This window comes from Periplaneta americana, chromosome 10 (assembly GCF_040183065.1).
Source record: "Periplaneta americana isolate PAMFEO1 chromosome 10, P.americana_PAMFEO1_priV1, whole genome shotgun sequence".
In the NCBI taxonomy this organism is placed as follows: domain Eukaryota; kingdom Metazoa; phylum Arthropoda; class Insecta; order Blattodea; family Blattidae; genus Periplaneta; species Periplaneta americana.
The window spans coordinates 42,899,035-42,926,907 of NC_091126.1; the positions used below are offsets into that span (position 1 = coordinate 42,899,035).

The 27,873-nt window shown below is 34.0% G+C and overlaps 1 protein-coding gene across 1 annotated transcript in view; it reads left to right on the forward strand.

Annotated features, from left to right (window-relative positions):
• The first annotated feature begins 4,827 nt into the window (after positions 1–4,827).
• Positions 4,828–27,873, forward strand: part of LOC138707615 (uncharacterized) — a 108,207-nt gene continuing 85,161 nt past the window's right edge. The window contains exon 1 of the mRNA XM_069837276.1: positions 4,828–5,403. Coding sequence (XP_069693377.1) covers positions 4,828–5,403 — 576 coding nt within the window. The remainder of the gene's footprint in view (positions 5,404–27,873) is intronic.

Sequence of the window (27,873 nt, forward strand, 5' to 3'; positions counted from 1 at the left end):
TAATAATGAATGCCATCACCGCTACTCAGAGGCTATCTCCATACAATTTATTAATTAACATTGACCGGCGATAAATCAAGACAACGCCTGCTTCTCTGAAGCAGCCTGACGTTATCTACAAGGCCGAGTCTTCGACCACATGCAAATCTGAACATAACATTGATATAACACTACACGAACGTGCAATTATATGGAAATGCTTGGTGTGCATTAGTTTGTTACCATATGGCGTACACGCATGCTACATTTGCGTTATCGAACTTACGGCTACAGTATCGTTTTAAATCCAACTTTTCAGTACTATATGCAACGTGGTACGTACATGATCTATCAGAATAGATAAAGTTACATTCTCTTAGCACAGTCCCCATGGCAGTGTGGACGGAATAACTTTAAACACATAATTCATCAAGTGACTTCATTACGAGTATAACAAAAAAATTGTAAAGTTGACGGTGGTGGCTATACCGGGTTGTTTCCGATCTCTGATAACGAACTTGAATGACATCATGTGCGCCAGGAGTCACACGACAGCTGAACTGTGGCGCGAGGTGACAGACCAGTAGTGATCTCATACTCAGAGTGCACGGCGATTCACAACAGAAATTCCCAAGAAAATCGAGCCTTTTTGGAGGGGTACATAACAACCCTTTCCGATGCTAAGTACAGTTAGGTGAAAATAAAAGAAGCCTGCAATAAACGAGGTTTCGTTATTTCCAAGAAAGGCATCTTCTGTGTACTTAATAAGATTGGTAAAGCTCGAATGGAATTAATTTGCATCATCTCGTGGGGTGCGGCGACTTGTGACGGTGGGTGGATTTACTTGCTTTCTTCACTCTGGAATTAATCCCATCCGAGCTTTGCCAGTCTCATTAGGTAGGCCTACACACAAGATGCCTTTCTTGGAAATAACGAAACCACATGTTTTGCAGGCTCTTATGATTTTCACGTAACTGTACTTGGCATCGGAAAGATTTGTTATGTACCCCTCCAAAAAGGCTCGATTTTCTTGGGCATTGCTAATGTGATATACCGTGCACTCTGATTATGAAATCACTCACTACTGGTCTGTCACCTCTCCCCACAATTCAGCTGTCGGTGTGATTCCTGACGCATATGAAGTCATTCAAATTCGTAATCAGAGATCGGAAACAACCCTGTAGTTTTCATCTATGTCTACAGTACATTAAGTACACACTTACTGTACGTCACCAAAGAATTTGGAAGTATTATTTCTCCGTTGTTTTTGCGGTTTTCTTTCAATGTGACAGCAATAAGACAATTTTTGTCCCTTTATTTGTCGCCAGGTGTTGCGACTGATAAAGTATGAAGTCGCTACTTATGAAGAAATGCCAATGAAAAGAAAGATTTACATCTAAAATTTCATTGTAGAACAGCTTAATTTATTTAAATATTTACGTCATATTGTAAGATTTGTTGTAATGAGTGGCCATATTGTGTAAGCTTCCTTAGCTTTTGGTGAGTGAAAGAGAAGGGCTGATGGCCATAACTCCGTCAAAATAAATAAGTAAATATGTAAGTAACTGCGTAATGATGATGAAAAACTAAAGAATTATTTTATTCCATAAATTTACATTACGATTAATCCATTTTTAACCACATGTACTTTTCAAAATTGCAATTGCAATAGAGAATCAGTAACTTTTCAAAACCTTCGGGACACAATTTACACTTTTTGTAAGTTAGGACAAGTTTGTAGGAAGAAAACGAACGCTTAGCGTCTATGATGTCACAGGAGCATACTTTAATTTTTTAATTGTTTCTGTTGCAGAGTCACATTTTCAATTTTGTTACACTTCTCCGACAAAACATTTGCTGCTGCATTGAGCTCGGAAACTCCAGGGTTTATGAAAACATTTTCTAGTTTTGCATGCACTATTTCGCAAACTGCTTTAAATATTGAGCTAAGATTTTCCCTATCATGAGCTGAAAAGTGAAATTACTCATATATTATTTTCCCTGTAATTTCCATATGAGCAATCGCAACAAACAAGAATGTAAAATGTGACCTAATATAAGCAACCTCGAAGTGGATGAAGTTTCAGTTGCTAGAAATTGGAACTCGCTGCCGAGTGATGTAAAGGGTTATCTCATAATAAATTAATTTAGATCAAAATTACATAAATTCTTGCTTAACAGATTAATTTCTGATTAATATTTGTTACTTATAATGAAACTAACATCTGTCCATTCTTATTATTACCGTCAATTTCTTTAAATAGGATATAAAATCTGTAATGGCAAAATCTCATTACATTAATATTATTCTAATTACATCAATATATTTTAGCTTTATATTCTGTTCCCTATAACATAGTTCTAGTAAACTATAATTAAATTAATTCTCATCATTTAACTAACTAGCTACTTCAACTTAATTATTTATTTATGTAATGGTTGGAAAATTGAATATAGAATCATTAACCTTCAAAGAAAACAAAAAATGAACAAACATTAGGGGAGAGTCGGGTAGTATCGGACATCGGGTAATATAGGACAGTGAGTTTCTTTCATCTACCACACGATGATAGTACCTGATTGGCATGGTTACGTTTCTGTGATGTCGCATAGAGAAACGTAACCATGTCATTCAGGTACTACCATATGGTGGTAGATGAAAGAAACGCACTGTCCGATACTACCCGATGTCCGATAATACCCGACTCTCCTCTAAGAATCAATTTTATAGAAAAAACATTTTTTTTTGGCTTCCCAATAGCGTTCCACTTTTGTGAGTGATTTTAGGCCAGGACACACTGAAAGGTGATGTCGGTCCATCTCTGTATTAGAATTACACAATTTGCAGGATGATTCCTCCATTATCCCAAAACGGAAGAGGTATTTCGACAGTAAATCATAACCTCTTGTTAGACGAAAGAGTGCGACTGCACTTTTTCTAAACTTAATTATAATTATTTGCATATTGCATATAGACTGAATTGAATTACATTAGCTCATAAATTAAGTTAGTCTATTACTATTTCATACAGGCTTCATCTCAAATTAAATAAACATGTTCTAGTTGTTAAAAATTAACTGAAGAATATTGCTGGAGAATCTTTATTGCATTGTAAATACTCTTAATTTAAATATGTATATCACTATTGTATTGATTAAAGCTGGTTGAGTGGAAGAGAAGACCTTATACCCTTAACTCTGCCAGTGAAAATAAAACATTCTATTCTATTAAGGAGGTGCATGTTGCCACATCTTCCAAAGACGTAATAATACCCGCAAATTCAACAAAATGAAACTAGTTTATTTTCATAGTTACAAAGAAGAAAACAGAACATTTGTGTTATTAATATTTTAAAGGATCGAATAGGTTCTAACGTAAAATTAGTCATTATAGGTCATATATAATTGACACTGTTACTTTCAGTAGAACTGAAGGCTGGTTCACAATAAACCGGGAACGAGAACCAGAATGAAAACGAGAAGCAGAGGACGTGAATATGAAAATTTTTGATTCACAATAAACCGAGAACGTAGACGACCATGCATATCAATATGCATGTCAATAACGATATGTAAAGTCGATATTACGCATTTTGATGTTGTTTATGTATAATTGACCAATGGCGGTCTCTCATGAGTACAAGGCAGCCAACATAAACACAGGTTAACCAACTTCGAAATTTCAACTGAAACATTTCATTAGATACGGTCATGGATGAATATATATCCATGTTACGGTACTATAAATATGCCCAGCATATTAGGTAGGCCCACGGTACTATAAATATGCCCATGCATATTTATTTTCACAACCTATTTTAAGTCTACCATAACGTAAAATAATTAGAGAAGAAACATTTGCAATAGAACAAAAATGAACACAACAGTAGTTATTGAATTGAAGCATGAATATGTAGTGTGTAATACAACCAATACAGAAATAAAATATGATTCGCTTCCGATCGGTGTTCAAAGACGCAGCTATTGAAAGCCACGTATTCTCCTTCATTTTCTCATCTTTATACGAGGCGCTCCGCTTATCGAGGATTTTCCTCAACACTCAAAATTAGAATCTCATCAAATAAAACTTGCTCCATGATGCATAGCACAGAACAAAATAATGTATAGGTTATGTCACGGTCTTCTTGCTACAAAATATACGACAAAATAGCTTTTAGATGGCAATAGAATGAATCTAGTGGGCTGTGATCGGAAACGTGAACGCCAAAGTTAAAACTTGGCCAACACTTCGTTCCCGATCCCAGGCTCCGGCAAGCTTTTCGTTAATTGTGAATGCTCACATTTAAATGTAAGCATATTAACAATTTTACCTTTTTCGTTTTCGTTCCGATTCTCGTTTCCGATTTATTGTGAATCAGCCTTTAATATGATCCTATCTCTTCAGGAATAAAATATGTTTTTATCTAAAGTCCGAAATCTAGTAAAAACTGTTTTAAGTTTGCCCTAGTAGGTGACTATTCCTTTTCATTATATTCCTAGGTTGGAAATGTTAACGGAGATTTCGAGATGAAGTGCAAGATTCCCGTTTTGAACGTATATGTATTCAGAACACAGAAATGAGTTTTGCAAAGTCGTAATACCTTGAACGTCGTAAAAGGAGGTAAAGTAAAGATTTAAATCGCTAGTGGGCATGCGTGGGAAGACCTGTGATGCGGCTTCGCCCACCCCTCTCCGCTGTGGTATTTATCACCTTCTAACCCCTACTTCCTCTTTTCATACTTGAATCGGTGACTGGTCGGGTCACGTGGAATAAGTACAAGCAACACGGCATGCACGAATCGATACGCCCTTGCGGCCGTCCACCTGTTCAGTGAGTCCACGGGCGTGATGGGGACGGGAAGCAGTCGCAACCAGGTGACGATCGAGACTCTGCCCGGTCCACCGCCCGCCGCGGACGACGACGCCGACGACGTGGTTGTCACCAGGGCGAGACGCCAGCCCGTGCGCCAGAAGACGATCGAGAAGATCGTGACGGAGACTGGCGCCGAGGTGGGCAAGCTCAAAGACAAGCAGGAAGACATCCTCGACGTGACCAGCATTCATGACGACGACGACCTCGAGGACATCCAGGAACTAGAGCAGACTTTCGACTCCCTCGGGATCCCCAGCAGTGACGATAGGAGTAAAGCCAGCAATGATAGGGAAGTCCCCCCGCTCAGGAAATGGAATGGTGCTTCTCTTTCGGAAGACTCTCCTAAGAAAGAAGTTGTCTTAGATGGTAATCCTGCAGCCGTGGGGTGGAGTGCAATTAGATCTTCGTCCGGGCCTCAGACTCGTCTTGACGTTCCGCAGACAACGTTTGTAAACAATAATAACTTCAATAACACAAAGTCTGCGCCTACGAAATTTACATGGACTTCTCCAGAACTGCCAAGGTCGAAAGAAGATTGGATTTACCAGAAGGTAAGGTTGCAATTAAGTACTTATGTGAAAGTGAGAAAATTAAAACATATCTATTGGACGTCATTCTACATATATAAAGTAAATTTCTAAAATAATACTTGGTCTGTAAACGATGAAATTAAACTTCAGTACATTACGTTGCTCCCTCAGTGACTAAGTGATCGTTTTTCTCTGCTGATGGATATGCACGTGTAGCCAGCAGTCATCTGGTCGAACTTGGCTCACAATGGGCTGTCGCATCACTGAAAATTTCCAGTAACAAATATTTTCATTTATTACTTTTCATTTCAAACGCCATGATAAAACCAGTTTCTTACTATTATGAGTTCATAACATAACCTGAAAATAGAGGTAAGAATTTCTTTGGTTGTCTCAGTTTATGTAACCCTGAGATCTGCAGAATTACGTCCAATTAGATTTATAAGATTTCAGGTCTTCTTGGTAATATAATTGTGAAGAGCACTTTTGGTTTTGCTACTTTGAGAGATTTAATTTCTCCGACGTTTCGGAACTACATACTGTACACGTTTCACTTTCAAGAGTCGTATCGCCTTAGACATGTTGTCAATTTGTAATCAATGACAATATGCCCAAATGAGTAAACAACCCCAGCAGATTTAAAGCAATACGACCTTGAGAATAGAACCTGTAAGAATTTCTTTAGTTGTCTCAGTTTATGTAACCCCGAGATCTGCAGAATTACGTCCAATTAGATTTATAAGATTTCAGGTCTTCTTGGTAATATAACTGTGAAGAGCACTTTTGGTTTTTGAGAGATTTAATTTCTCCGACGTTTCGGAACTACATACACGTTTCACCTTCAAGAGTCGTATCGCCTTAGACATGTTGTCAATTTGTAATCAATGACAATATGCCCAAATGAGTAAACAACCCCCGCAGATATAAAGCAATACGACCTTGAGAATAGAACCTGTAAGTGGATCTGGATAGTCAGAAATCCTCACATGGTTGTTGAATCCAGAATTTTCTTCACGAAACCAACATTTCATTGTCCTATGAATGTTGTTAATTTTATAAAGATGAATACATTTATTATATGAATTATCTCAGTTCAATTATGAATTCACATTCCAATAGCAATGGACAGAGCGATTTCGTCGGATGTTTTGTGTGTGTGTTACGTGATGATGTTTAGCACCGACTTACACTTTTCTTTATTAAATTCACAATAGCGTTAGCTTACTGTATAGTTGAATAAGTATAATTACGTTTGGTTTACTATTTCTTTATACGTAGTGCGGAAAAATGTTATCGATAATTAGGCCTACTTTCTAAAAACGGAATCAAAATAACTTTTTTTCCTTAGCGGAGAATTATACCGCTCCAGATCTTTCTAATATCTATAAACAGCCTAGTGTATAGAAAACCCAAACGCAATTCGTCTCGTGCAGGCTGTGTTAGAGTTATCGGGAGCGGAGCTAGTTTGACCGCAGGTGACACAATCAGCGACTAGCTCGCGATGTTTACTCTTGTCAGACAATCAATTCTGTGACGTAGTACTGTAGGTTATGTATGCATTGGAGTGGAGGTCACATCTCATAGCGTCGTTTCTATTTGTACTGTTTCCTTTAATATGGTATTATTTCTTTACGTTGTTTATTAATCATTACGCACTTCATGAATATCTACCGACTATATCCTATGCTCACTAATAAAATGTTTAATTCGGTCATTACCTTTAACGTAGTTGTTGTTTAGTCAACTGTCCGAAGACAGGTTTGAACCTCATAAGTAATATCAATAAGGCATCACTCATGAGGCAACTAAGTCAGGAGATAATGGGGTAGGATGGCTGGTTCCTTCCCCCCTTTTAATGTAGAATTGTGAGGAAATGTACGGTAATTTGCAGTAATGAAAATGTTAACAATTTGGATTGCGTGCGTGTTAGTTGGGCTGTCTCCACTGAAAAGCACCGCGATCTTAGGAGATAGCGTCGTGCATAACCGGTTACGGAAGATAGAAAATACATATTGCTACTGAACGCCTGGCGCTATAGACAGTATGCGAAGCTCTTGCGTCTCGCGGAGTGGTCTAATGTTCGGTTCGGTTTAACGAATGTCCGGACGGACGGCTCTGGATCATGAACGACAGACAATATTGAGCCATCCAGGAATTCCAAGAATCGTTGCAAGGAAACGATTATCGTGTACCTTTCAATTGATATTTCCTCCTCTCTTCCCATTCATTCATTCAGCAATCCAGGTAATGAAACAGAACGCATCATGAAGTTACAATCATTACGCTTAAGCGAGCTTTTATTTTTGTTAATAACTTTTTATAGCCCTAAAACCAATGTATTAGAGAAATAATAATACATCCATTTAGAATAATTAAAAGACATAGGCTATATTAACAACTACTCCTTCAGAGGTAGCCTATGTATTTTGAGCTTAAAGTATGAACGTTACATTAGTAAGTGTATACAGTAGTGGCAAAAAAAAAAAAACCGGACCGACCCTTGTAGCGGATTTCAGAGCCTTGTTCACTCCAGAGCACGATAGACTGGTAACTAAGACTTTCGTAGTTCGAATCCTGCCTGGGAAGGAAACTTTTTTTTTGTTCCTTATTCAAATTTATTCCCAATACTTTTCTATTGCAGCGATATTTTACTACTTAATTAACTTATTCCCAGAACATGAATTTTACCAGCAATCGAAAAATATTGGGAATAAATTTGAATAAAGAACAAAAAAAAGTTTCCTTACCAGGCAGGATTCGAACCACGAAAGTCTTAGTTACCAGTCTATCGTGCTCTGGAGTGAACAAGGCTCTGAAATCAGCTACAAGAGTCGGTCCGGTTTTTTTTTGCCACTACTGTACATATTTGCTCTTCTATTTTGTAAGTAATCTGCAGGATTATTTCACTTCCACCCTATATATTACATATAAATTAGATTATTTCTCAAGATGCTAAATTTTCACCACAATTAGTAGGTCTACTTTATTAGTAAAATGGAAAAGCGGAGAACAGCAGCTAGGTTACGAGCCCTAATGATGTGCACTAACTGGAGTAGACATACACGCAACATGAATTGATAATGAAACAACACTTAACTGTAACGAGCGAGTGAAGGTAGAACTGGTTATGTTAACTCCTAATGTATAAAATGCTTGTAAAATTCAGGAATTTAACTGCAATTAAAAAAAAAATATGTCTTCCTCGTTACTTTGTTTTTCACGTTTCGTAACAATTCATCTCCTTCACCATGTTGTGAATCATATTACCGGTCATAATAATTGATTTTCTTTTGCTATTATTCAAAAGGCATTCACAAAGAAAAACTTTTAATATGCACCCAAATTAGAGAAAGAACTATCGTTTTCCGCATTACATATCAATTTTTTTTTATAATCCAATTAGTAACACGAGTACATTTGAGTTATACGCACGTTGTACGGTTTAAGTACAAATAGATGTAAATTAATCTTGAACATGCTCGAATGAAACGAATGTAGATATATTTTAATCATTTCTAATACAATTTCACATTTAACAAAATCGGTACTTTTTCGTGGTTCAATGAGTCGCAATAAATGTGTTTATTAAAAGAGATACTAGTCTTCGAACAAAGGGACACTTTTCAGTCTCCGCTATCCTTGTATATGTAGCCAGAGAAATTTTAGAAAATTCCCTCTAAAATTATACAGAATTACACACCTATAACAAAATTACTTTTTTTTTAATTAGAAAAGAGTATTTTTCTCTAAAGCCTTCGTCTAATTTTCACCTTTATTACTCGAAATACAAATATCATAAAACATTGTTGAATTTAATTGGGACTATACAAATATCGAAATACAAATATCATTTAAAAAATGTTGAATTTAATTGGGACTATTTTGGTGTTATATTTTTTAATCCAGCATTATTTGCTAAAAAAAATTTATATTTCATTAAAATTTCAGAATAAATTTTTCCCGTAGATTCTTAAAGTACACAAAATTCAATGGGCAGTGGAGTGGCATGAGAAACAGTTATACACACATGCACAGAAATACGACATATATATGAATCAAATTTTCGGTATCAGGGAAGCTGCAAATTTGTATTTCTACTAAAATACCAAAATAAAATTCGTTTTAACAAAACCACATTAATAGACCAGTAAAGTGCTTTATGTGGAGTGTGACAATGAATGGGCAGAAACACGGACATTACGACAAAGTGAAGAGAAGCGACTAAAAGCATTTGACATATGGATATGAAAAGGAATGAAGCGTGTGAAATGGACACACAAAATAAGAAATAAAGTTATTCTAGAAAGAGTTGGTTAAGAAAGAATAATGCTGAAACTGATCAGGAAAAAAAGAACTGGCTAGATCACTAGCTAAGACGATACTTTCTATCGATAGATGGACTTGAATGAATGGTAAACGGAAGAAAAGTTCAGAACAGGTACAGTAAGATATCAGATGAGAGACAATATTAAGATATATTAAATATATGCGGAGAATGTTTAAGTAGTTTTTCAACGACGCTATAGAACTACTGGTTTATTTAGCGTCGATGAAATTGGTGATAGTGAGATGGTATTTGGCTTTATGAAGCAGAAGATTCGCCATAGATTACCTGACATTTTCTTTGTGGTTGGGAAAAACCTCGGAAGAAAAACCCAACCAGGTAAGCAGCCCAAGTGGGAATCGAACCCACGCCCGAGCGCAACTCCGAATCAAAAGACAAACACGCTTCCTCCTGAATTCCGCCGATGGCTATGCGGGGAAGACAGAAAACATTAATGATTGATCATGAGTCAAAATGAAACAATACTTTCCCTTATACTGCGTATGTTGTTATTAGTCAACTGTCCGAAGACAGGTCTGAACCTCACAAGTGATGCCAAAAAGGCCCACTTATGATGCAACTTAGCCAGGAGATAATGGAGAAGAGTGGCTATTTCCTTTCCCTCTTAATGCGTATAATTAAGTAAAATTATTATTATATTTCAATATAAAAAGCTCATGACATGTTCAGAGAGGTATTAAACGAAGACATTAATTAAAAAAAAATACATTGGAAACGCAAGTTTAGTAGCCCTACTATAAACTTCAAGCTGAGTTCCGATATTAACCCAGATAAGACTGACGTCCTATATATAGGACCCGGACGTTTTATTTTTTTAACATTGCTGTGTAAGATTTTCATAGTCGGCAATCATGATACCATAATCCTTATGTGTTATAAATTGCGTCCAATTTTTTTTCTTATATTTAGTCTGTCATAGTCAATGTTATTATCATATTTGTGTGAAACGTGCGGTGTCCTATATGTAGGACGTCAGTCTTATCTAGGTTAAAGAAATGATAAATAATTTAGCCATTTAGCGAAACTAACTCGGAACCGTACTGGAACTCCGTATTTTTTCCGTTAAAACTGTCAGAATGAAACGCCTGCGACAGTGCGTGCATGCTACCTACTAAACAAACGAGACGGAGAAGTTGCCGAAGCTTCAAGGCGACTCGCTAAGGACCAATTATTGCGTTACTGCACAGGAAGGCTGCATTATCGACAGAGTATGAATAAAATAATAGTAGTATCTACGTTTCAGCCATTAATAGTGTAAGAACACTTTACGGTGGATGCAATCCACAGGCGTGGGTTTATCTCGCCTATAATAGTGAATATTACTGTTCTTAACGTATATGATACCAGGTCTCATCATAACAATTTACGCATTATAACCCAACAAAATACATCTTTATATTCTTCAACCTATATAGTTTCAGTTGCTAGAAATTGGAACTCGCTTCCGAGTGATGTAAGGGGTTGTTGGACAATAACTTCATTTAGGTCAAAATTACATAAATTCTTACTTAACAGATTAATTACTGATTAATATTTGTTACTTACAATGAAACTAACATCTGTCCATTCTTATTACTTACTTACTGGCTTTTAAGGAACCCGAAGGTTCATTGCCGCCCTCACATAAGCCCTCCATAGGTCCCTATCCTGAGCAAGATCAATCCAGTCTCTATCATCATATGCCACCTACATCAAATCCATTTTAATATTATCTTCCCATCTACGACTCGGCCTCCCCAAAGGTCTTTTTCCCTCCGGTCTCCCAACTAACACTCCATATGCATTTCTGGATTCGCCCATATGTGCTACATGTCCTGCCCATCTCAAACGTCTGGATTTAATGTTCCTAATTATGTCAGGTGAAGAATGCAATGCGTGCAGTTCTGCGTTGTGTCACTTTCTCCATTCTCCTGTAACTTCATCCCTTTAGCCCCAAATATTTTCCTAAGCACCTTATTCTCAAACACCCTTAACCTATATTCCTCTCTCAAAGTGAAGTCCAAGTTTCACAACCATAAAGAACAACCGGTAATATAACTGTTTTATAAATTCTAACTTTCAGATTTTTTGACAGCAGACTGGATGATAAAAGCTTCTCAACCGAATAATAACAGGCATTTCTCATATTTATTCTGTGTTTAATTTCTTCCCGAGTATCATTTATATTTGTTACTGTTGCTCCCAGGTATTTGAATTTTTCCATCTCTTCAAAGGATAAATTTCCAATTTTTATATTTCCATTTCGTACAATATTCTCGTCACGATAGATAATCATATACTTTGTCTTTTCGGGATATTTTAGATTTATATTTTTTCTCCCTATAACATAGTTCTAGCAAACTTGTATTAAATTAATTATCATCATTTTACTAGCTATCTCAACTTAATTATAATTGATTGAATTACATTTGTTCATAAATTAAGTTATTACTTTATCTTATAGGTTTATCTAAATTTGAATAAACATGTACTAGTCGTTAAAACTTAACTGAAGAATATTGCTGGAGAATCTTTTAAGTGTAGTGTAAATATTCGTAATTTAAATATGTATTGTATTGATTAAGGGTGGTTGAGTGGAAGAGAAGGCCTTATGGCCTTAACTCTGCCAGTAAAAATAAAATATTGAATTCTATTCTTGTCTCCCGTCACGGGTCAATCGGAGTTTCTACATAATTGCTAGCGCAATTGTTTAGTTTCTGTTCTCGTCCTCATGTGGCTGAAGTAGTGTATGTAGGTTTGGTTCCCGACAGCAAAATTAGGATTTATTCGTCGTTCATAGCGCTAAACCTCGAGCCGGTTGGGGGCTGGTCTAGAAACGAGTATAATAAGCCTATGTTCGGAATGTGCCTAGCTCGAGGGCTAGAGCAATAGATTTCCTAGAGTGCAGCTTTGCGCATTCCCAAGTGTCGTTAAGATGTTCTACAATAGAAAACAAATAGTTCTTCTTGTACAAAAGCAAGCTCACATTCATAAAGGTAGGTAAATGTTTTAATAGTAGTATTTTCTGCAGATTGATTCGCTATATAGATTATAATCAAACTAAAATCACAATTTTAGTGACTGATATTTATTTACTACATACAACGGGTTCCGTTTGTGTTACTTTTTTTATAACGAAATAAAATTTTCTTCGAATTTCACTTCTCATAATAATAATAATAATAATAATAATAATAATAATAATAATAATAATAATAATAATAATAATAAATTTATTTATTTATTTATTTATTTAATGTGCTGTACAACAGCCAGTGGCCAATTACAGTTCAGCACAAATATAACAAAAACATAAAACAAAAAGAATTATTTCACACAAATATAAGTACAATTACAATAATGACGATGAATGGATAACTAAGAATACTATGAGAGAATGTTAATTGAGTATAATGCCTAAAAGAATACATAAATGATAAATCGTTGCCAAGAGCAAACAAAGTCTATACATTGAAGGGATCGAATTCGCAGCCATGCATGTTGGCATTTTTAATGCATCTGGAGACTGGTGAAAGAAATTTCGAATTTCTAATATAGAAAAATTTTGTGGGCTCTCATATCTTTTGTTGGAATACGTAAGGTAATATTGTTTAAGAAAGAGTCACAGGATATATCACCTTTGAGGACTTTACAAAAGAACAGATAATCTAGCTCATGGCGTCTAGCATATAGATTTTGACAATTAAAATATTCACATTTTCTCTCATAATTATACCCGGAATTAATGGGCAGAAATCTGAATGAGCATAAGGATATAAATTTTCTTTGTATATTTTCTAATTTAGCCGAGTCCGTAGTTGTAATCGAGTTCCAAACTTCAGATGCATATTCGAGTTTCGATCGCACCAATGTATAGTATAGCATTAAAAGAGAATCGGGCGTGGAAAAAGAATAAGTTAATAATAATAATAATAATAATAATAATAATAATAATAATAATAATAATAGTAATAGTAATAATAATAATAATATTATTAATAATAATAATATTAATAATAATAATATTAATAATATTAATAATAATAATAATAATAATAATAATAATATTAATAATAATAATAATAATAATAACAATAGCAATACATGAAGGATATTGAATGCACTGAATTCCTACAACATTTTAGTAACTCTATTCGTTTCTAATCTAGAATGTAACTACAGTGGAAATGTAAATCTTACAAGATTTCTCATTAATACAGTGTTGATACCTGTTAGTGTAAGTACAGAGGCATAAAAATCTTAAGTGGTCAACATAATATTTCTCCAGTACCTCATATAGTGATGATACAAAGGGCATATGACAACATAAACCGTTAATATCGACAAAATGTTAGAAAATAAGACTTAAGCCAAATTTTTACTCACGATGACATCACTGGACGCAAGCCGCAAAACATAAGATGTAATATCAATCGAGGAGTATAGAGCACTCCGTTCGGATCCCAGTGGCGGACTCTCAACACAAGCATCTAACATAGACTACACGATACTGATTTATAGTTTGAAAGATTATATTTTATTTCACCTTTATTTTTACTGTGTTCAAACAACGTACTGTGAAACTTTCCATAGGAAATTCGACAGTCTTTTTAACGTCAGCCGTCCAAATATTTTATAATTTCATTGAAACACTAAAATAAATACAGATACATCTATGTGTCTTTAGAAAGAAGGCGAATAATTATTTTGCGAAATAGAATACTTGATCTTCAAAAACAGACTAAATGACATCAGTTTTTAGGGCTGTTCATCTCTGTTTTACCCTTTGAAGCACAAATTAATTTTTTATGTTTTTCATATCATGGATCATAACAAAGCTTCGATCAATTTTTTTAACATTTTAACTCTGCACACAATTTCAAAATACAGATGGCACCTCTATGTATACTCAAGAGGTGGTTCCTTAGTGGAATATCTGTGCCATAAAATTTAGAAAGAAAGATAACGGTGGTTCTTCTGAACAACCACTATGCTGTAAAGGGTTAAATGAGTTAGTATTTAATGTTTTATACTCAATGATGGTATTATGATTAAGTATTTCTAACTGAATCTAATCACACTTTCAATCTTACTGGTAATATAAAATATGAATACGACACACTATTTCAGCAGACTCCTTATTAGCTCTTTTAATAAAAATTAAGATGATAAGTGTTGAATTAATAAAGAATCATAACGAAATATAAAATGCAAAAATTTGTAGACTATATAATGCAATTAAGTCATTTATCAATTAGTCATTACTAGCCTATACATTAAATGCATACTGGCATTTTTATGCATTTAGAGACTGGGAAATAGATTTAGAATTTCTAATATAGAACATTTTGTGAACTCTAAATTCTTTAGTACAAATAATAATAATAATAATAATAATAATAATAATAATAATAATAATAATAATTTTAGTAGATTATTTTGCGACACTGCATCAACATCTTAGGTTATTTAGCTTCTGAATGAGATGAAAGTGATAATGTTGGTGAGAATTTGCTCAAATTGGGTTGAGGGAAAACTCCGGAAATAAACCTCAACCAGGGTAACTTGCCCCAACAGAGATTCGATCCCAGGTCACCTGGTTTCACAACCAGACGCGCTAACCATTACTCCACAAGTGTGGACATAATAATTGTAATAATAATAATAATAATAATAATAATAATAATAATAATAATAATAATAATAATAATAATAATAATAATTATAACTTGATTGGCCATTAAACATACATGTAACAGGCCTTGTCATAAGAACTAGGACAAAAACATATTACTTAAGTTACTTACAAATGGCTTTTAAGGAACGCGAAAGTTCATTGCCGCCCTCACATAAGCCCGCCATCGGTCCCTATCCTGTGCAAGATTATTCCAATATCTATCCCATCTCCCTCAAATCAATTTTAATATTATCCTCCCTTCTACGTCTCGGCCTCCCCAAAGGTCTTTTTCCCTCCGGCCTCCCAACTAACACTCTATATGCATTTCTGGATTCGCCCATACGTTCTACATGCCCTGCCCATCTCAAACGTCTGGATTTAATGTTCCTAATTATGTCAGGTGAAGAAAACAATGCGTGAAGTTCTGCGTTGTGTAACTTTCTCCATTCTCCTGTAACTTCATCCCTCTTAGCCCCAAATATTTTCGTAAGAACCTTATTCTCAAACACTCTTAATCTCTGTTCCCCTCTCAAAGTAAAAGTCCAAGTTGCAAAAACATATTACATATAAAAAAAATTCGTCAAGTTTATAAAAACCGTTATCTAATAAAAAATCTTTTAATAGAAGCTTTAAAACTGCTCAAATTGCTACTCTGCTTAAGTTTAATGGGTAATTTGTTAAAGAGATTTAATTTTATTATTAAAAAGCTATTCAGTCTCTTAGTCAATCTTAGTCTACAAGTGAGAGTTACTAAATTCGTTCTCCTTCTAATGTTATAACCATTAACATCTTGAACACTCGTATAACTAGGTTTCTTTAGTTAATCATAATTCAAGCACTTGTTGATGTAGATAAGTGGGAGAGTCAAAATTGAGAAATCCATAATCAATTGTTTATATAAGGCAGTAGGCAGAGGCAATGTTATAATTCGAATTGCCTTTTTTATAGTATAAATACATGTTTTAGAGCCACCACTATTTTCCCATTACAAAATTCCTTAACTCAAAGAGCTAGTATGAAAGAAGCCATAACGACTTATCACATTAAGGCTATGGACCTGTGAAATTTCTAACTTATACATTTTTACACCAATTAATCTGAAATTTTACCACATATTTCTCACAATGTGGACATGCAGTGCACAAATTTTCACTTTGATGTTCCAATTAGTTTACTTATAATTAATTTTTGTTGTTTTTTAAATACTGAATTTTAATTGTCCCAATTTTCAAAGTTTACATATTTTTTCTTTAAATTTATATTTAATTTATTCCTGATAGATACATGTAAAATATGACACATGCTTTTAATATTTCTCGAATTACTTTTTGAGAAAAAATACCCCTTTATTTGTTAATTTTTTTTTAACTTATCACATCCTCAAAACATGGTGATTTTAATACCTTCAATAGCAGAAGAAAACACATGTGTCAGTTTACTTCACATGCTTTTGTGGACTTTTGTGCAAGCTTTCACTGAGATTGGAGAAAAACTAATTCAATAAAGCATTTTGAATGTTACAAAATGTTGAAAATTGGAAAATCGAGAAAGCGAGTATCAAAGTACAATATGTATATGATATATACTATCGATATCCTTCCTTCCTATACAGGTCTACCACACACATTTTTCTTCTACATAACAGCTCGAAATATGAAGTGAATGAAAAATAAAATTAGTTACAATGGAGGACATTTTACTGACTGACCTCTCCAGCGACAACAAAACGAAACTTCAACGTGCTCATAATTTGTGTGTACGTTTTGTAAGAAATGTTCGTAAATATGATCATATCACCCCATCCCTGGAAGCAATAGGTTGGCTTAAACTAGATAAGAAAATAAATTTACATTCACTTCTCTTTCTATTAGAAATCTTGAACTCTTCTATTCCTTCGTACCTGTCGTCTCGCTTCACTTACCTTTCTTCCCACCATAATCTGAACACACGCTCTCGTTATGAAACAATACTAACAATACCGTCTCATCGCACATCCTCATACTCATCCTCTTTCAAATAGCCCTGCCAAGACTCTGGAATTCGCTACCTGCTAGCATCAGGGACTGTCGAAATAAAATTGAATTCAAACGCAAACTAACTAGGCACTTGGTCAGTAATTGATTTCTTGTAAATAGTTTCCTTAATCTATCATAAAATATTTCAATATCCGATAATTTCATCACTATACAATTTTGTTATTCTAGGTTTAATTTGTAATTCAGTAAATATAAAATATTCTTTGTTTTTCTATGATAAATTATCTAGCTTTCATTAGTCAGGTAATCTTTTCGTACATTGATTTTTATTGTAATTGTAGTTGTAAATTTAATATTGTAATTTTATTTTCAATTGTAATTGCAAATCTAATACTAATTGTAATTTTATTCTTTATATTATAGTTGGAATCTCCTGGTAGAGGGGCAGAGAAGGCCTGACGGCCTTATCTCTACCAGGTTAAATAAATAAATACTGAACACTAATACTAAATAAGTCTGTCAGAATAACAGCTGATTACTGGAGCAGAGTAGCACAATGTAGGAAAGGACGGAAGGAGCTAGGACGACAGCTAGTTGAGTAGAGACAATGCATCCCAAGGACAAAGTGATACATATCCTAATATGTTAATTTAGTGAGAATTAAACGTAGACCAATGAGTAGGAACTGAAATCACCTGTATGACAAAGCCTAAATATTCTAATGTGATAACTAACGTACAGAAGAGACTAACAGCAATGAGTACAATCCTAAATGACAAAAGTGTTGAATATCTTAGTTATAATTAAGGGACAAAGTGTTAATATTTAATCATAATTGTCGATGAGTAGTACACAACTCCGCCCACGTGGACTAGCTCGACACGTGAGCAAAACGGAGCCAGAGCTTTCCCTCTTGCAGGAGGCCTTAGCCCTTCTAAGGGACACTAATAGGCTATTTCATTTCATTTCATTTCATTTCATTTCATTTCATTCAACAGTTTAAATAATAATAATAATAATAATAATAATAATAATAATAATAATAATAATAATAATAATAATAATGTTTTATTTTCGCTGGCAGAGTTAAGGCCATAAGGCCTTCTCTTCCACTCAACCAGCCTTAATCAATACAATACATAAATTTAAATTACAAATATTTACACTATACTTAAAAGGTTCTCCAGCAATATTCTTCACTACACATTTATTTAAATTTATATAAATCTATAAGGTAAAGTAGTAACTTAATTTATGAGCTAATTTAATTCAATGAATTATAATTAATTTAATATTTGAGATAGCTAGTAAAATGATGAAAATTAATTTAATATAAGCTTACTAGGACTATGTTACAGGGAGAATATATATATATATATATATATATATATATATATATATATATTTCTATTTCTATAATGAGAATATTAATGTAATTGCCATTAGAGGTTTTGCAAATCTATTTAGAAAAATCAATGATAATAATAATAATAAGAATGGACAGATGTTAGTTTCATTATAAGTAACAAATATTAATCAGCAATTCATCTGGTAAGTAAGAATTTATGCAATTTTGACCTAAATGAAGTTATTGTCCAACAACCCCTTATATCACTCGGAATCGAGTTCCAATTTCTAGCAACTGAAACTGTATAGGATGAAGAATATAAAGATGTCTTGTGGTAGGGTATAATGAGTAAATTGTTATGATGAGATCTTGTACTTAGCTGATGATATGCGGATAAATTTTGGAAACGAGAAACAAAATAGATTGGGGTAGCGGTGCGCAGAATTTGAAATAAGAGAACAAGAGAATGCAGGGCTCGTCGATCGCTTAGCTTTAGCCAAGAAAGAGTTTGGAAAGACGGGGAAACATGATCATACTTACGAATATTACAAATATAACGGACGCACGCATTATGCACACGTTGTAGCCTGTTGCTCAAATTTGCATTTAGGTTACTTAATATAATATCGCAATAGTCAAAGTGTGGCATCACGAGTGTTTGTACAAGGATTAATTTTAATTTATCATGAAGAAAGTGCTTCAGTCGCTTTAATGAGTGAATAATGGAAAATATTTTTTTGGAAGTGTGATTCACTTGTTCATTCCATTCCAGGTGACAATCCATATAAATACCAAGGTTCTTCACAGTCGTACTGTATGGAATAGTAGTATTATTTACAATTATCGGTGGCAAATTTTGCTTGTCACACTTCGATCTTTGATGTTCTATTAAGATTGCCTGCGATTTACTTGCATTTAAATTAAGTCCGTGCGTTTAAAGGGCTGCAGCTCCACGCACGCACTGGTCCTTTTTAAATTCTTCCTGGGGGTTTTAAATTGTCATGGGGCCAAAAAAGCACAGATTTAGAAAACTGAAACGTTACTTTATTTTTTAGATTTAAAATAAAAATTTTCAATTTCTTAAATGATTTTTTGTTATTTTCACTGATCCATAGCCTTAAATACACGTCCAAAAACCGTGACTGTTAAAATTCCTGCATTAGGATGACTTGAGTGCGTACATTATGAGGAAATCGTCATAATCATCGTTACTAATATAATCATAATCAAAAAATATACATCGAATGATTTATTCATGTACTGGCGGAGGAAGAAAAGCTCAAGTCCTTCCGCCTACATATCGATTGTCACTTGTTTATTCATAGGCAGCCGTAGGAAATGAAAGCATGTGCACGGCTCTTGTAAACATGAATATTTAGAAAGTGGAGCGCAACAATAGAGTGCTGACAGGAATCTGTTAATTCCGTTAATTGCTTCTCTTTGTCGATTTATGTTTTTTTCTCTCCTATGAGGTGTGAGCTGTCAGGGCGTTTGCTGTCCAACCCACACTTGCACAAGTTAATTAACCGAACGACAGAATCCCACGCAAGAGTGCTCGTTTCGTGCCTGAAAAGTCCCATGTTCGCTCTCTGAAGTCTGCTATCTAAACTGACGATTCCCGTGATCTTTATAATTCCTCTGGGGAATTTTCAGTATTATACTTTGTCAAAGACACGAAAACGGCCGTTACAACCCATAATCAGTGTACTTTAAGCCAGCTTAATTATTTCTTGCTTATGGGATCGCGATAGCTTGAATTAAACTAAGTATCCAGTAAGGTCATCTGTAAGAAACACAGAGTCACCGGCATAGTTCGTTCGGTATAGACGCTTGCCTACTGAACTAGAGTTGCGTTTGGGCGCGGTTTCGATTCCCGATTGGGCTGAATACCTAGTTGGGCTTTTTCCGAAATTTTCCCCAAACGTAAGGCGAATGTCTCGCCAAATATCATCTCGCTATTACCATTTCCATCGACGTTAAGTAACCGAGTAGTTTATACAGCGCCGTTAAATAAGCAACTAAAAAAAAAGAAAAAAACTCAACAAAGCTACATTACAGCTATCCGTTTGACTCACAAGGGAACAGATAACGTTCCAAAACAAGGCAATCACGAGAGACAAGCGAGTGTGCTCTATTTTAGGAATGACTATCGCACAATTAAGTAGGGTAAGGGAACCGAATGTGGATCAGGAACCTGTGAAAGATCAACACGTCTGACGTGTTAGTTTTGTCTTTCTTAGTAACAGAGTGAGCAGGCATAAAAAATTTGACACATTTAGGAGTCCCTTTTCACCATTGTCGCCCATTTACAGTTGAAAGTGAAGACGTGCAGTGAAGCTTTCCCCAATTCAGTTAGAATTTCTTGAGAAAAATAAGCTGCATTTTTCTGAAAATTATTTTTATGTGTACTGCCGTTATTATATAATAGAATTTATGGCAAAGAAATAGTGTAGGATATTATGTATCAGAAAAAAATGAAAGCTGATTTTTAGTGCCTCAGTTTTGTGTGTCCTGCCGTGATTGTATATTAGAATTTATGGCAAAGAAATAGTGCAGGATATTATGTATCAGAAAAAAATGAAAGCTGATCTTTAGTTCCTCAGTTTTGTGTGTCCTGCCGTGATTATATATTAGAATTTATGACAAAGAAATAGTGTAGGATATTATGTATCAGAAAAAAATGAAAGCTGATCTTTAGTGCCTCAGTTTTGTGTGTCCTGCCGTGATTATATATTAGAATTTATGACAAAGAAATAGTGAAGGATATTATGTATCAGAAAAAAATGAAATCTGATCTTTAGTGCCTCAGTTTTATGTGTCCTGCCGTGATTGTATATTAGAATTTATGACAAAGAAATAGTGTAGGATATGATGTATCAGAAAAAAATGAAAGCTGATCTTTAGTGCCTCAGTTTTATGTGTCCTGCCGTGATTATATATTAGAATTTACGACAAAGAAATAGTGTAGGATATTATGTATCAGAAAAAAATGAAAGCTGATCTTTAGTGCCTCAGTTTTATGTGTCCTGCCGTGATTATATATTAGAATTTACGACAAAGAAATAGTGTAGGATATTATGTATCAGAAAAAAATGAAAGCTGATCTTTAGTGCCTCAGTTTTATGTGTCCTGCCGTGATTATATATTAGAATTTACGACAAAGAAATAGTGTAGGATATTATGTATCAGAAAAAAATGAAAGCTGATCTTTAGTGCCTCAGTTTTATGTGTCCTGCCGTGATTGTATATTAGAATTTACGACAAAGAAATAATGTAGGATATTATGTATCAGAAAAAAAAATGAAAGCTGATCTTTAGTGCCTCAGTTTTGTGTGTCCTGCCGTGATTATATATTAGAATTTACGACAAAGAAATAGTGTAGGATATTATGTATCAGAAAAAAATGAAAGCTGATCTTTAGTGCCTCAGTTTTATGTGTCCTGCCGTGATTGTATATTAGAATTTACGACAAAGAAATAATGTAGGATATTATGTATCAGAAAAAAAATGAAAGCTGATCTTTAGTGCCCCAGTTTTATGTGTCCTGCCGTGATTGTATATTAGAATTTATGACAAAGAAATAGTGTAGGATATTATGTATCAGAAAAAAATGAAAGCTGATCTTTAGTGCCTCAGTTTTGTGTGTCCTGCCGTGATTATATATTAGAATTTACGACAAAGAAATAGTGTAGGATATTATGTATCAGAAAAAAATGAAAGCTGATCTTTAGTGCCTCAGTTTTATGTGTCCTGCCGTGATTGTATATTAGAATTTACGACAAAGAAATAATGTAGGATATTATGTATCAGAAAAAAATGAAAGCTGATCTTTAGTGCCCCAGTTTTATGTGTCCTGCCGTGATTGTATATTAGAATTTACGACAAAGAAATAGTGTAGGATATTATGTATCAGAAAAAAATGAAAGCTGATCTTTAGTGCCCCAGTTTTATGTGTCCTGCCGTGATTGTATATTAGAATTTATGACAAAGAAATAGTGTAGGATATTATGTATCAGAAAAAAATGAAAGCTGATCTTTAGTGCCTCAGTTTTGTGTGTCCTGCCGTGATTATATATTAGAATTTACGACAAAGAAATAGTGTAGGATATTATGTATCAGAAAAAAATGAAAGCTGATCTTTAGTGCCTCAGTTTTGTGTGTCCTGCCGTGATTATATATTAGAATTTACGACAAAGAAATAGTGTAGGATATTATGTATCAGAAAAAAATGAAAGCTGATCTTTAGTGCCTCAGTTTTGTGTGTCCTGCCGTGATTATATATTAGAATTTACGACAAAGAAATAGTGTAGGATATTATGTATCAGAAAAAAATGAAAGCTGATCTTTAGTGCCTCAGTTTTGTGTGTCCTGCCGTGATTATATATTAGAATTTACGACAAAGAAATAGTGTAGGATATTATGTATCAGAAAAAAATGAAAGCTGATCTTTAGTGCCTCAGTTTTATGTGTCCTGCCGTGATTATATATTAGAATTTACGACAAAGAAATAGTGTAGGATATTATGTATCAGAAAAAAATGAAAGCTGATCTTTAGTGCCTCAGTTTTGTGTGTCCTGCCGTGATTATATATTAGAATTTACGACAAAGAAATAGTGTAGGATATTATGTATCAGAAAAAAATGAAAGCTGATCTTTAGTGCCTCAGTTTTATGTGTCCTGCCGTGATTGTATATTAGAATTTACGACAAAGAAATAATGTAGGATATTATGTATCAGAAAAAAAAATGAAAGCTGATCTTTAGTGCCTCAGTTTTGTGTGTCCTGCCGTGATTATATATTAGAATTTACGACAAAGAAATAGTGTAGGATATTATGTATCAGAAAAAAATGAAAGCTGATCTTTAGTGCCTCAGTTTTATGTGTCCTGCCGTGATTGTATATTAGAATTTACGACAAAGAAATAATGTAGGATATTATGTATCAGAAAAAAAATGAAAGCTGATCTTTAGTGCCCCAGTTTTATGTGTCCTGCCGTGATTGTATATTAGAATTTATGACAAAGAAATAGTGTAGGATATTATGTATCAGAAAAAAATGAAAGCTGATCTTTAGTGCCTCAGTTTTGTGTGTCCTGCCGTGATTATATATTAGAATTTACGACAAAGGAATAGTGTAGGATATTATGTATCAGAAAAAAATGAAAGCTGATCTTTAGTGCCTCAGTTTTATGTGTCCTGCCGTGATTGTATATTAGAATTTACGACAAAGAAATAATGTAGGATATTATGTATCAGAAAAAAATGAAAGCTGATCTTTAGTGCCCCAGTTTTATGTGTCCTGCCGTGATTGTATATTAGAATTTACGACAAAGAAATAGTGTAGGATATTATGTATCAGAAAAAAATGAAAGCTGATCTTTAGTGCCCCAGTTTTATGTGTCCTGCCGTGATTGTATATTAGAATTTATGACAAAGAAATAGTGTAGGATATTATGTATCAGAAAAAAATGAAAGCTGATCTTTAGTGCCTCAGTTTTGTGTGTCCTGCCGTGATTATATATTAGAATTTACGACAAAGAAATAGTGTAGGATATTATGTATCAGAAAAAAATGAAAGCTGATCTTTAGTGCCTCAGTTTTGTGTGTCCTGCCGTGATTATATATTAGAATTTACGACAAAGAAATAGTGTAGGATATTATGTATCAGAAAAAAATGAAAGCTGATCTTTAGTGCCTCAGTTTTGTGTGTCCTGCCGTGATTATATATTAGAATTTACGACAAAGAAATAGTGTAGGATATTATGTATCAGAAAAAAATGAAAGCTGATCTTTAGTGCCTCAGTTTTGTGTGTCCTGCCGTGATTATATATTAGAATTTACGACAAAGAAATAGTGTAGGATATTATGTATCAGAAAAAAATGAAAGCTGATCTTTAGTGCCTCAGTTTTATGTGTCCTGCCGTGATTATATATTAGAATTTACGACAAAGAAATAGTGTAGGATATTATGTATCAGAAAAAAATGAAAGCTGATCTTTAGTGCCTCAGTTTTGTGTGTCCTGCCGTGATTATATATTAGAATTTACGACAAAGAAATAGTGTAGGATATTATGTATCAGAAAAAAATGAAAGCTGATCTTTAGTGCCTCAGTTTTGTGTGTCCTGCCGTGATTATATATTAGAATTTACGACAAAGAAATAGTGTAGGATATTATGTATCAGAAAAAAATGAAAGCTGATCTTTAGTGCCTCAGTTTTATGTGTCCTGCCGTGATTGTATATTAGAATTTACGACAAAGAAATAATGTAGGATATTATGTATCAGAAAAAAAATGAAAGCTGATCTTTAGTGCCCCAGTTTTATGTGTCCTGCCGTGATTGTATATTAGAATTTATGACAAAGAAATAGTGTAGGATATTATGTATCAGAAAAAAATGAAATCTGATCTTTAGTGCCTCAGTTTTATGTGTCCTGCCGTGATTGTATATTAGAATTTATGACAAAGAAATAGTGTAGGATATTATGTATCAGAAAAAAGATGAAAGCTGGTCTTTAGTGCCTCAGTATTGTGTGTCCTCCTGTGATTATATATTAGAATCTATGACAAATAAATAGTGTAGGGTATTATTTATCAGAAAAAAATGAGAACTGATTATTATCAGTGCCCCTGGCAATGTGTGCGGGAGCTCTGCAGGCATCCCTGTTTTCTCTTCGCGCTAATGCTCACGCCTGGTTAGAGCGGGCGCGGAATCGAAAATAATATTTTTCGCTGAAAATTTTCAGTAAAGTCTTATTAATTTATTACCAAAAAGCTATAGTTAAAATCGCTAGTTTGTAATTTTTTTAAATTTCTGAAGGTTTTAATATAAATATTTTAAAATATCATCAATGAATACAACGTAGAAAAACAACGTTTTCTTCTTTAAATATCAAGCAAATGCAGCATATTGATTTATTAGCAGTGTGGAATAGTTAAAAATATTAGTTTGTAATGTATGATATATTTTAAGATCATAAATAATGTCATAAATATTCTCAAAAAAATAAACACAATTGTAGAAATACAGAATGTTTGTACTCATTGTGGTGGTTATTATAAAGATAACTGTCATGGTAAATCCTGGATACAATGTTGCAAACCAAAATGTAAACTGTGGTACCACCAGACTGCCAAGGACTTTCAAATAGTAATAGATTAAAATAATGTTTGTATGTAAAGTGTAAGAATGAGTCAGGACTATCACACCAAGAAAACAAACGATATTGTTTAACTTAATAGCTTTCATTTTACAACTTTCATTGAACATGTGATTTCTAATCCTTATCTGATTCCTAGAACCAATTGTGGATCGGATGGAATAACCTTTTTTATATCCCATTATATTTAAGCGCAGGCTATTTACACTGCTCTTAGTCAACGTCCATTCGAGTATAAGCCAAAATATTACATTCTAAAACGAGATCCACAATGGTCCCTGGGTCCAATTCTGGATCATGTAATATAAAGCGTATGGACATATAGAATATGCATTGATTGTTTTTTTCTGAACTGGAAAAATACATTGTTAATTATAAGAGTTTGACAAAGAAATAAATGCAAATATGGCTATTATTTTTCTAATAGTCTGGGTGATATACATTTTTATGCTTAGACCGATCCGAAATTGGTGCATTTACCGTAAGTCTAGATTGGACTATAAGTGAGGGTCAACAATTGACCATGTATTAAAAGATATTAGAATCTTTTCAAGTCGTTTTATATTTTAAAAATATATATTTCAATCTTTCGGAGCTATGCGACTATTTCATCAACAGGGAAAGACTGAATGGACAGCCTATCTGTTGGATCGGTTGTCAAGAGCTGTTCTCCATCCCAGATAACATATCGATCAGATAAGTTTCTAATTCCTTATTTTTCCTCGCGGAGGAAATATGTAATTCCCAAACAGTAGCTAGAATATTATTTTCAAAATGCTAGAAGAATCGATTCGCAATTCCGAGACGCTTCAAGATTCAAATCTAAATTCTGAAACTCTCTAGCAATAAAATCTAGATTATGAACCGCTCTAAGAAACAAATATAAATTATGAAACGCTCGAAGAATCAAATTTAAATTCTGAAACACTCGAAGAATAAAATCTAAACTTCGGAACTCTTGAAGAATCAAATCTAAATTCTGAAACACTATACCAATCAAATAAAAATTCTAGATCAATTTAAGAATCAAATCTAAATTCTGAAACTCTCGAAGAATGAAATCTCAATTCCGAAACTATGGAAGAGTCAAATATCAATTTCAAAACTTGGTAGAATCAAATGTTAATAGCAAAGACCTGAAACAATAACCGAATGTCAATTGCAAAACACTAGAAGAATCAAATATCAATTCCGAAACTCTGCAAGAATCAAATGTCAATTGTAAAACGTTCCAAGAATAAAATGTCAAATCCGAAATGATGAAAGATTCAATTGTCAATTCCAAAACACTTCAAAAATCAAATATCGATTCCGAAACGTTGGAACAATCGAACATTAATTGTGAAATGCTCGGAGAATCAAATGTCATTTGCGAAAAGCACCAAAAATAAAATGCTTATTGCGAAGCGTTTAGAGAAGATTCAAATATCAGTTCCTAAAAGTTTGAAGAATTAAATATAAATTTCGAAACGATATAGGAACGGTCAAAGAAACAATCTCAATATACTTAACTGAAAACTCAAAATTTTGTTCAGAAATATAATATTAAGGTCCTCTTTCCACTTCGTCGATAAATAGATCAATTTCAAGTTAGCAACACGCAAGTATGAACACGCATTCTAAGGAAATCGATAGGTCTGAATCATTTAGAATACTAGATCTCTTCTTGACAAGAAGATTTCAGGAAGGCGCTCAAAAATTTATATCCAGGATGAATAGCAGTGTTTTACCCGGAAGAAAAGGAGAGCGAGTGCAAAGAAGTGAACGCCGGACTTGAGCAACACGCACACGGTTAGGATAAGCCACCTTCCGTGTTTCGTCGCAACCTTTGAGTGAACTTTGTATTCCTAGCGTATCATACTGTAGTTCTCCACGAAATGTTTGAGGGCCGCACGCGCACACAACCTCTTGATACATCCGCACGCTACTCACAGGTTAGTTTGTTCGTGAGAGAATTAGATCAATACTGAGCGATCGATGTTGTTACAATGTCACATGTTAAAAATAT